The 12,500-nt window shown below is 42.7% G+C and overlaps 1 protein-coding gene across 1 annotated transcript in view; it reads right to left on the reverse strand.

Moving 5' to 3' along the window:
• Window positions 1-12,500, reverse strand: part of otogl (otogelin-like) — a gene marked incomplete at its 3' end in the record, with an annotated part of 64,577 nt that overhangs the window by 302 nt on the left and 51,775 nt on the right. The window contains exons 44-57 of the mRNA XM_080438039.1: window positions 11,969-12,154; window positions 11,034-11,246; window positions 9,974-10,078; window positions 8,342-8,449; window positions 7,820-7,921; window positions 7,081-7,185; window positions 6,325-6,365; window positions 6,061-6,124; window positions 5,024-5,202; window positions 4,274-4,378; window positions 3,866-3,985; window positions 3,016-3,061; window positions 2,033-2,104; window positions 251-330 (exon numbers count right to left, since the gene is read on the reverse strand). Of these exons, the coding sequence (XP_080294165.1) occupies window positions 251-330; window positions 2,033-2,104; window positions 3,016-3,061; window positions 3,866-3,985; window positions 4,274-4,378; window positions 5,024-5,202; window positions 6,061-6,124; window positions 6,325-6,365; window positions 7,081-7,185; window positions 7,820-7,921; window positions 8,342-8,449; window positions 9,974-10,078; window positions 11,034-11,246; window positions 11,969-12,154 (1,526 nt within the window). The remainder of the gene's footprint in view (window positions 1-250; window positions 331-2,032; window positions 2,105-3,015; window positions 3,062-3,865; window positions 3,986-4,273; window positions 4,379-5,023; window positions 5,203-6,060; window positions 6,125-6,324; window positions 6,366-7,080; window positions 7,186-7,819; window positions 7,922-8,341; window positions 8,450-9,973; window positions 10,079-11,033; window positions 11,247-11,968; window positions 12,155-12,500) is intronic.

Raw genomic sequence — 12,500 nt, forward strand, 5'->3', positions numbered from 1 at the left:
AGGAAAGGAAAAGAACTAGGATAAGATAGGATAAGACAGAACTTGAATGATCCTCAAGGGAAAACTATTAAGTACACAGACAAATACAGTATGATGTCATTGGAAAACAAGATAAATAATTTAAAACAATAGGGTAGAAGGCGTCATCTCAACAAAAAGACTTTGACTGGATCTCATACTCCTCTACTAATGAGCATCATGATCCCATCCTAAACCCCACCTCCCCCTTCTGCCCCTCTCCTCTCCTCACCGGTGCATTGCTCCTGCAGTCGTCTTTTCGAATGGTTGTGCGGATGGCCACCCGTTTGCATGTTTTACCATCCTCTTTGCCTACATACACGTGCACACAGAGGAAGACTCAGATGTGGGAATACAACTCCACACATTTAGCAGGACCACCCACAGAACAGCACTTTATTAATATAGGACTACAAAAACTACAAGGCACGTATTGGAGCTTCAAATACTACTTGACTCGGCGGCTTACCTGGTAGCAGCGCTTAGCTAATAACCATACTGTAACCTCCCATGATCGAATCACACCGTTGGTGCGATTATTTTCTTCTCTCTCCGCACAGTTTTTGTGAGGTTAGGGTTAGGGTTAGGTATATTTTGTGAGATTAGGTTTAAGCATAGTTTTGTCAACATGCGACGTCGCCATGGCGTCACGTCATGTCAAAACTTGATGTTTCAGGTCTACTGAGAGCGGCAAAATGTGACGCCTTGGGAGTGAGAACGGGTTGTGTGAGGACATCATTCAACATCATCAACATTTTAGGACAGCAATTTTATAAATGCCATTTTTAACCATTTGTAACCCTAACCCTGAGGCCGAAAGTAAGCCTACGGTAACTCCATAAAACAACTATTTCTCTTGGGGGTACCAGGAAAATTGTCCTCACAAATTATATTTCTAAAATACACATACAAATAGTAATACTAATACTATACTAAAGTACACACACCCGCGCGTGCACACACACGCGCGCACACACACGCGCGTATACATGCACACACTTACTTTGATGATTTGCCATAGAGTGCTGTCACTCACACAGCGAAAGGCCTTTTGAGCAGGCTCTTTGTTACCCAGCAGTAGGGGCTCTCTGTGACTGACAGCTGGGTGACTGGGGGTGCAGTTCTCACACCAGAGAGCTGGCTCAGCTATTGGCTACTGACCTACACTTGACCTTACTTCTTTAACCAATGAGAGCTTGAGAAAGGGAGGATGTGGACGACTGGAATCTGAACAGAATAATGTGACTGAGAATATTCTCCATTCCCACATATTTCATATTTGATATCCCCTGCTAAATGAGGTCTTGCTCTCTCTCTATGCACAAGAGACCGGGGTACAGTACCCTGCCTTATTTTTTATTTCATTTTTTGACACACCTCATTTGTTTTGTTGACATGTATTCTTTTTATGATAATCTATGTTTATCTATTTTACAACTGCAATTCGCGGAAGCTTGTATGGAAAATAATTTCACCCATTATTCTTTTACACCTGTAGACTTGTGATGTGACAATATACTTGAAGTTGAATAAGTTTAAATTGAAGACGGAGTGTCACTATTTAGCTTATTCTCCCATATGGCTGGTTAAATACTTTTACTAGACTGTACTTGTGAGATTCATGCTTTTTCCACGTTGATCAGGTATATGAATTATGGATTAAAACACACAAGTGATGCAGAGACAAAGATGTAACACACATGCATGGATGGATGGATGGATGCATGCACTCAAGTCACATGCACATGCACACGCACACAAACACACACACACGCACACACACGCGCACGCGCACACACGCGCGTACGCACACACACACACACACAAACACACAAACACACACACACACACACACACACACAGCTAAACAGTGAAGGTGAGCATTATACATTCATTGACATAATATTCATTGACTGAGTGAGTGAGTGAGTCACTCGGTGAGCAAGTCGATGAATATTAAGAGTTGCAGACAGGTGTGAGAGACATGGTGAATGGTAGAAGTGAATGATGGTACCTGTGTCACAGTTAGTACTACCAGTGGGAGTTACAGGGTTAACGGTAAATGGTAAGTAGCCCACTCCAGAACCTGCGGGGGCAGCATCGGGACCGCAGCCGGCCGGTTATGAAAGGAATGTCAGGAGAACACACACACAGATGGTTACGTTTGGATTTTAGCACACACAGTTTTTAGGTCACACACACATGCACACAGACACGCGCACACACACACACACAAAATGAAAATCAATGCATGCACGCGGACTCAACTTTTCTCCGGGACGCTCCGAGCGGCCAGACAAAACGGTTGCGTCATGTGACGTGAAGGACTACAGACAGCAGCTCAGCGCGGGGCCAACTCTAACCCCTGCACCATCTCACATTGTCATTGGGTCAAATGCTCACCGTGGGGAGGTTTCGCTGCGAAAGCAGGCAAGCGGGCGGGGCTGCGATGCCGCATCCACAGAGAGAGAGAAAGTGTCATGTTTAAAATGTTTATTAGAGAGATTTAAAAAGGGATAATTCACACCCAACTTGCAAATGTCGTTGCCCCTAAGTATCATTTTGTACAGTGGACACCTGAAGAGCAGTCTACAGACCATCACCTTCAAAGCAGCAGTTCAGGAGGGTTATGTATTAACTTAGTATGAACTATTAAATGCTGAACACAATCACATGTTTATCCTTCTATTTAGATTTGTTTTTCATCATTTCATTAGAGTAATGCACCAAGGAAGACTTGTGTCTGCTCTACAGTGGCTCTCCAGTACGTTGATTGAAGATCTGGCGGGCGGGGGGTACAAAGTTTGCAGCAAGGGATTCTGGGGGAACTGTAGTGATTAGGCCAAAAAAAAGTTTAACTCCACCCTCTACAACAGGCCACACCCCCAACCACTCAGCCAATAAGCCCATCCACTGCCAGGCAACAAGGCGCTCACCCCCTCTGATTGGCAGCTTGAAAGCATTATGAGAAGCAGGTTAAGACTGTTGGTGACTCACATGTCTTGCAGCAGCCGTCCACATACCTCTGGACCACACCTCCATTCTGGAACGGCACAGGATGAGACGGGAGTTAATGGGCAAAAGAGATAGCAATTATTTGTGTATGCATGTCATCATCCTGATTAATCGAGATAATTAAATGTAATCATCCTGATTTAGAGGGATTTTTAGTCATTCTGACATACATCAGGGTATATTAATTGAAAACACTTTTTATCTACCTCCACATCTGTCTACAGTTACCTATGACATCAATCCCTCAATCATTCAATCTTCATCAATGCGCGATTGGTCCTGATTCAGCAATAGCACGTTCCCCACTTTATGTATTGTTTTATCAATCTACACCATATAACAGATTATGAAAAAGTCAATTAAATCAGCTCAGAATATAAATGAACATTCCTTTTTTGTACAAAATTCACAAATTTGATTGAGTTACTTATTTATTTATTTTTCTTATGCACTGTAACTGTATCTGTTATGTATTTACTTCTTTTGTTTTATGCATCCTAATGTCATTCATTGTATAATTTTGTTTTCTTTGCTTGATGTTCTGTGTAAAGCACATTGAATTGCCTTGTTGTTGAAAATGTGCTATACAAATAAAACTGCCTTGCCTTGACTTACCATAACCTTCCATTCTCACACTTAATTTATGACACTTGTTTTGCCGTTGTCCCAAGTAGAATGTGACCAATTAGAGCGACCCACAGACATCAAAGGCCTTGGACGTGCAAAATGTGTTAACAAGATTCTGACTGATTACTGTGACCACCATGCTATACTTAGAGAGTTTGTTTGAATTTAAAGTAGCACATTTGTCCCTGTTGTCAGAGGTCCTGACCTGAATACATTCTGTGTCGTTGAAGGGAGGACAGATCACCCCTGACGCCAGGACCACGGCTCCCACTGCTGTCTCCATGCAGTCGTAACGCGTGCAGTTGTCTACCCAGGAACTCCCTGACTACACACACAGGCACATGTTCAATTGTTTTGAACTATCTATTTTGTTATGCATGTCATGCCCACGTTAATAACTCCCTGCCTACACACACGCACACACACACACACACACACACACACACACACACACACACACACACACACACACACACACACACACACACACACACACACACACACACACACACACACACACACACACACATACAGTATAGTACACACATGCACACTGGACTGGTGTGGATCTGAGCAGTGAAACAGTTACAAGATGCAAATTTTCCTTCCTTACAGCAAAGACCTCTGTGGTTCCGTTGTCATCGGTGAAAGAACAGGAGACGTTTTTACAGGCGCCACAGCACACCTGGGGATCCGACGACACAACGTACACCTGGTGCTGCAGAGACGGAGCGGGAGACGGAGGGGAAAGGAGAAGACGAATGAAAATGTGGCAGGATTGCATCGGGGAAGGATGGAGATGGAATAAGAAAACGTGACCTGCGCTCCTGAAAACAGCTGTCACTAATATGCAGTGTGAGCGGATTTGTCTGGAACAGCTGTTTTGGATAAATGACAGCCAGGTTTTAAGCGGTCACTCCAAAAACAACATTTGAAAGTTAACCACTTATTGTAAGCCATATTGTATACTATAAAAACAATTGAAAAATGATTGAAATAACTGCTCTACTAGGTCACAATCAGGGTATGTATATCACAAAAAAAAGGCCATCGTCCATCTGTAATAGTCACAATGTGGGAGAATGAGAAAAATAAATGATGAAAGTTTTCCCCCCGTTATCAATGTTTCCGGCTTACGGCTCTGTTGATAATACATACTGTACTGAACCACACTTCTGGGTGCAGGGGATAGAGAATTCATACTGAACCACACTTCTGGGTGCAGGGGACAGAAAATACATACTGGACCACACTTCTGGGTGCATGGGACAGAGAATACATACTGAACCACACTTCTGGGTGCAGGGGATAGAGAATACATACTGAACCACACTTCTGGGTGCAGGGGATAGAGAATACATACTGAACCACACTTCTGGGTGCAGTTGACAGAGGAGATGTCCATGGCATAGAAACCTGTGGCTGTGTCTCTGCTCTGCAGGCAGAGCACGGTGTAACACAGCTCTCCTTCAAAGTACTGAATCAGGGACTGGCCTGGGTTCAGCACCGTCACGCCCTGGAAGACACACACCTCCAACTTCTCTACAAACACACACGCATGCACACACGCGCGCGCGCACGCACGCACACGCACGCCCACACCCACACACACACACACACACACACACACACACACACACACACACACACACACACACACACACACACGGAAGCTCATCATTTGTGCCTCTGCAGTGGAACACAGTAAAATCCTCAGAGTGAATGTATCCATTTATAACTCAGAGAGTGTAGAAAAAAGGCCAAGACTCTGTCAAGATAATAACTCTTTCCATGCTGAAAAGAGTGCTAAAAAGAGAGAGATTGTATTATTGGGTGTAAAAAATTGTTTGGTAAATAGCAAGTAAATAGCCCCCTAGATCTGCTTTGATCTGGGTGGAAGATAGGGCCCATAGTGTGAACAGAGTGTGATCTTCCTGTGTTTCGAGGCACACCTTTAGCCAGTGCACAGTGTATGTGTTTATCTTTATCTGTATGTGTATTGTGTATGTGTATTGTATTGCAGATTGCAGGAATGCCCAAGCCAAGAGCTAAGGCACTGGCAAAATTCTGTTCAGTGTCTGTGATAATTGGCAGTCACCATATATGGAAGAGGCGATGCTTGGCAATGCTTCCTGTATCCGTGATCTGTATCTTGAAACACTTATTGTTGAGTTTCCCAAGTTTGTGCATCTACCATTGTTTGTGTCCAAGAAGTTCTTGTTAAATGTGAACGCAAATAAAGATGTTAAATGTGTGTGTGTGTGTGTGTGTGTGTGTGTGTGTGTGTGTGTGTGTGTGTGTGTGTGTGTGTGTGTGTGTGTGTGTGTGTGTGTGTGTGTGTGTGTGTGTGTGTGCGTGTGTGCGTGTGCGTGTGTGTGTGTGTGTATGTGGTACACTTACGGCATGCATGCCGTGGGCAGCCACAGCCGATGCTGCTGTCTGGGACCTCCACCAGCACCTCCCCCTGAGACCAATCACAGAGTTATTGATCTAGTTGGCTTGTGTTTCATACACGCAGGAAAGACTTGATGCAATGAGTCAGAGTCACTTCTATTGGCAAAGCGCGTTGCACATGATAAAAAATGTAAGAACAATAAAAAATGAATGGGTAAAAAAGTGGAACATTTATAAATAGGAAAAAAGTAATTACTTTTGTTAACTTACCGCCTGACACGCAGGGAGAGAGCTGTCCTCACACTGGCATTCTGAGAGCAACAGAGAGAAATTACGTCAAAATTATGGAAAGTTTTGTGTTCCCACTGAATCCAAATTAGACGCCGTCTGAATTTTTCAAGGCTGATACCGTTTCCAATATTTTGGAGAACAGGAAGGCCGGTAGGCCGATATCAATGCATTTTCTTACTCTAACACTTTCAAAGATTCAAAGCTCTATAATTAATGTAGAAAACTCTGTGCCCTAAAAGGCTTTGTACACTTGCCTTTCATTCTGGGCACTGTGGGCAGGCATGTTTGTTTGCCCTATTTTACATTTCAAGCACTTTAACCACTTTCAACGAGGGCATGTCATTATCAGCGGTAAACATTTTTTTTCAAACATTTTGAAAATTGCAAAAAAAAAGATCTATAAAGGCACCATGTAGAGTATAAAAGTTGTTATGCACTATTATATATTTATATATTATACTATATATTTAAGAGTAATGCTTTTAATGTTCTTTTTATGCATTCAAAATACAAATGAAAGACATATTATTAGACCAGATAATTAACAATGTGCAAAATGATCTATTTTGAAACAAATAAAAAACAAAGTTTGTGAAAAGAAATAAAACAACATTTGACATATCGCCCTCCTTAGCCGCCGATCCCAATATGGTACAGCTTGGTCAATCCGACATATTGGACTACCTTCGATCAGAATCCCTGACACCGTTGATGTGAGTGTGTGTGTGCATGTACCACAGTGTTGCTGAGGGCAACATTGCCCGGGGACCGAGGTCTGGACCAGAGTCAGACCGGGTGCACAGCTCACAGAGGACCCGGGACACAGGTTGACATCACACACTGCACACAGGAGAAGGTACAGTAGAAAAATTAGCAATTACTGTAAATATAGGAGCAAACCCACACCCACACATACTGTACTGACATAGAGTGGACACAGACACAAGCAAACACACACTGTACACTAGAGACCGACTCATGACATATCTTTGGGTCCAATTCTGATCCCGATATTGGCGAGTCCTAGCCCACCGTTTACTGATGTTTTGACTGATATTTTGCCAGAAAGTGCAGTCAATTTCAGTCAATTTTACAAACTTACATTACATCTACAACGAAGATTTGAAAGGTTTTTCAGAAAAAGGAAACTTTAAAATTTGTCACTTATGACACACACACATGCCCAAAATAGGGACGGCAGGTTGAAAGTGCTTAAAAACTGGTACACAGGCCTGGGCTGCAGCGTGGCGGTCCAGGCACCCTAGGCTGCAATGACAGCCTGACAGCATGTCGCGGGTTCGTTTCCTTTCAGTCTACTGTCCTATCTATAAAGGCATAAAAGCCCTAAAATAAAAGATTCTGATAATAATGGCCGATATATCGGGCAGACCAGTATATCTGGCTCTACAGTACACATTCACATAAAAAAAACACACACTGTTATGTACGGTAGACACAGTACAGTAAGACTTACCACAGTGGTATTGAGGGCAACAGCTGCCCGTGGTGTTCAGATCCACAGCCAGGATTTCACCGTGGCCGCAGGTTGGAATGGGCTCAATACACGACTCACACACTGCATAGAGAGAACACACACGCATGCACACGCACGCACACGCACACACGCACGCACACGGAAGCTCATCATTTGTGCCTCTGCGGTGGAACACAGTAAAATCTTCAGTGTTTATCCATTTGTAACTCAGAGAGCGTAGACATTTTACCAAATGATAATAATAATAATAATAACAATAATAATTGTAAACATCATTAGAAGAAAAACTTTATCAGGAAATTCCTAGCAAGGTGTTTGAAGGTGGTGTGAACAAGGTTCTTACTGCTAGGTTATAAATACAGTATCTACTAACATTTATGTGCGTATAAAAGCTGTAAAGTGACCTGTGCCAGTGTCCTTGGCAGTTAACACAATAAAAGAGCAGAGCTCATCAGTGAAAACTTTCTATTTCAGAGAGACCGACGGTGCATTCAGTCTTACCACAGAGGTAGGAGTAGCAGCAGGACCGATCCTCCCTGACCTCCACCAGGAATTGATCTTCTCTGCAGTCTGGTGCAGTGACATGGACACACGCCATGGGGTCGCACTCTGAGAACAACCCGTCACAAAATACCACACTTAGTGAAATGTAAAATTCGATCGGTTTCGATCAGGGTCCATGTCCGCAGAAAGCAGCAGAGCGCTTTGAATGTCATCTCCAGTAGCTTTGTAGTACATAATTATGGTTGTTTGTTTGTTTTTACAAAAATATATTCTCTATCTGAATGTACTGTATCCCAAAGCAGATGTTTTAATTGAATTGCAACCTATACTGTAGGTCAGTAATAGATTCTCATAAGGTTCCAATGTACTCTGGCCTTCAGGAGTTTGACCATGGAACTCATTTGTCTCTGTCTCTTCTACTCTGTTTACTGCAATTCACAGTGCTGTGTTATATGCTACTGTAACACTTTTAGCTGTTCTAGGCTATTCAAATTTCACCTCAAATATATTTGAAATATTGCAGTACATCATGGATTTTGTAAATATTGTTGTATATAGTGGATTTTGTATCTAACCTTGAAATAATTGTCAATGCATGATTGCCTTTCCCTCCCTAGTTAGGGTACCCTGATTAAATGTGAGGTTCATTCTTGTTGTGTCAATCCCTGAAGAAGACCATAAATATTGTTCGCATCGTGGCTACGATTAAGATCTCCAGAGCTCTACACATTCACTGAGCGATATCCCTCAGCTCAATGTTTGCCAATTGTGGGCGTGTCGCTCCAAATGTCTACATAGGCAAGTGAAAATGTGACGCTCCTGATGAGCGGCACTCCTCTCGAACTATTTTGTACTTGAGGCACCCAGGGTGCTCCACCAAAAACGCTTGCCAAGAGCGCTGAAACGCTACAAGCATCGCTGGGAAGAGAAGCACTCCTAGTGCGCCTTCAACATAGAAATGCATGGCAGCTCAAAAAAACACAAACAATTTTAACAAAAAAAACACAAAAACTGTAAACTACAATTCAGTCATCATCACATACAGTATCAAGTCACTGCATAAACAGAGATTTGGCAGGACCCCAAACAGCTCTAGGAACATCTAAAATGTACTTACCCTTATGACAATCAGTTAATGCTAATTGTGAAGGAATCCATACAGTATACTGGTGCAGCTCGTAAAACATGTTTTGACTACTTTGGCTATTGCTACACACCTCCTACTGCAGAACTGTAAACACAGTCATGTTCCAATCATGTTAAGAATAAATGACGGGAGGGGGATGTCCACACCAATAACGAAAACTATAACGATCCCTATAAATATATTGTTTAAAACAATGTGTTCTAACTCAAGCTGCTCAGTGGCAGAGTCCACACTACAACTACAAAACTATAACATCATGTGGCAAATTATATCTTTGGGATCACATTCACAGTGTTTTGATAAACGATAGAAATACTGACAACCAGTCAAAATCCATCAGAATTTACGGGGCACTTTCAACACATCAACATGTTTACATCAGTGTGGATGCTCAAATCATTATTGTTATAGTTTATAGTTATCATTCTCGGCACGGCCCTGTTTAGAGACTGCAGTGAGAGAGAATGGAAGCTTGTACTCACCACATCTGTACTCTGGGCAGCAGGACAAGGCGCTGTAGCCAATCACCAAGTGGTTGCCGTTATCACAGGGAGGAGCCTCGCTATCACAGATGGTCATGTTGCACTCTGACCAGGGCCAACGTTCACAGGGGAGGAGAAGTGAAAAGGTCACAATGGCATGGGATGGCCCATGGTAAATGGTGGGAAAATGTGTGCTATTTCTGACCAAATGCCTCGATATCGATATTGTGACAACAATATTGTGTTTCTTTCTATGTATACCGTGCTATATTAAAAAATGTTTTGGAAAATCTTTTACAATTTTTGAAAGTATAAGATAAGACTCAAGTGATCAAAACCAGGAAAATACAACACTAAAGGTCATTACACACCGGCGATTATGCGAATATACGCAAAATTCGGACTCGTTCCGAATAATTAAAAGACGCTTTTTCACTTCTCTTTTTCGCTCCGTGGAAGCTTGCATTGACTTTATACGTTTAAAAAAAAAACGTATTATTCGCATGAAAAAAACGCCCCCGGTGTGTAAGGAGCTTAACTGCTATCTATAAACTACTATGATCTACTGTTCATATTCTCAGTTGCCGCTCCCACCCTATGGAACTCACTCCCAGCTCACATCAAACCCACCTTTACAGACTTGCATTCCCTACCTAATCCTAAACCCCCTTTTCTACCTTATATTTTTGTGTTCTTAGCTTTTAACCTTTTTAACTACCGGTAGTTTTTTTCCCTAATAAAGCTGTTTTTGTTTCTGTTTTCTGTAAAGCGACTTTGAGTATCTAGAAAAGCGCTATATAAATTGTATGTATTATTATTATTATTATTATAATATCATGATATATTGCACATGCATATTATACACCAGAAAACTGTGTTCGGGAATGTGTGTCTCCACAGAACAGGGCTGAAATACACAGACTTTGTACACGGACAAGTGAAAAAAAACAAAAATATAGTGGTTTAGAGCCAACCATAAACTATTTCAAAAGGAGCAACGCTGGCAGAGAACAGTACCAATTAATCATGCTGCACACTGCAGAAAAAAAACCCATCTCACCACAGATCTTCTTAGGACAGCAGGCTCCCTCCTCAATCACGTCCAGAACATACTCTCCCTCTCTCTCACACAGCGGGGTCGGGCTGTCACTGCAGTCTGGCTCCACGGCCACCACGGAGCCGTTCTCCATGCACTGGTACAGGCAGCAGCTGCGAGCAGAGCCGTTCCACACCTCACCGGGGGCCCGCGGGCCCCCTTCGTTGTCAGTGCACACTGGAAAAACCCAGAGCCACACGTTAACGAGCTGATGGCCAGCATAGCCATGGGGTGTTCAGAGCAAATCTTTCTTTATCTGCTTTTATGTCATGTTAAATGGGGTAGTCTCCATCCTCTCAGGAATATGGTTATTTGTTTCTTGCCCTGTTAAAATACTGGATCTTGCCTTGCATTTACTGCTCTATAAAACACACACTGTTGAAAGGTGACTTATAATTATTAAAATAGGATATATACTTTATATATAATTACATAAAATCACAGTCCAAAACTGTTTTCAAGATTCAAATGCAAAAGTAGCAAAAGTAGAAAAAGATCCACCGCTGCGTTTCGAGCTTGTGGATCTGCTACTTTTAGATTTATTTTGGGGCTTTTTATGCCTTTATTGATAGTACAGTAGGCTGACAGAAAATGGGAAGGGAATGACACGCAGCAAAGGCCGTCGGGACCGGGATTCGAACTCGCGACACGCTGTCAGGCAACATTGGAGCCTAGGTGCCAGGACCACTAGGTCAGCGGTCCGGGCCGGATCTGCTACTTTTGATGCTTTTGTGTGACACTGCAGTGTGATCAAGTAAGGCATTAATTTACGAAAAAATTAAAAAAGTTAGAGTGTGTTAGTGTGTGTGTGTGTGTGTGTGTGTGTGTGTGTGTGTGTGTGTGTGTGTACACACACACACATTAACATAACTCACTCACTCACTCACTCACTCACTCACCACAGCGATCCTCAGTTACACAGAAGGGCGAGTCAGCGCGGTGTAGGATGGTTCCGGCGCGGCACACACACTCCTCTCTGATGAAGGAGCAGGTGGTTTCCTCATAGTACTCGCGGTTCAGACAGGTGCGGCTGGCACAGGTGCTGACACACGGCTGGTACTCCTTGCCGGCGGGACACCGCAACGCTGTGAGGCCACCGGGGTTACAAACACACCGAGTCAATTGTATTACAGTGTAGTGAGGCTGTACAGTATATTATGCAATATATGTGTATATAGAGTAAAATCCCGAGTGTAATTTTTACTCCAAGAGTGTATGACTGTAAGTGTAACCAAATGGACACAGGTCCATTTGATTACATTACAGGGGTCCTTGAGGGGGTCCCCAGCTCAATTAATTAATACAGCATAACAATCATTTTAACCACTTTATCCATTTACGTTCGATATAAAAAAATAGCAGATGTACAAGCTCACAGCGCGTCACATCTGCTAGTTTTTAAGAAATTTGAAAAATATCTATAATGCTTGG

This window comes from Gymnoscopelus braueri (genome assembly GCF_963280865.1).
Source record: "Gymnoscopelus braueri genome assembly, chromosome: 9".
NCBI classification, from domain to species: Eukaryota; Metazoa; Chordata; class Actinopteri; order Myctophiformes; family Myctophidae; genus Gymnoscopelus; species Gymnoscopelus braueri.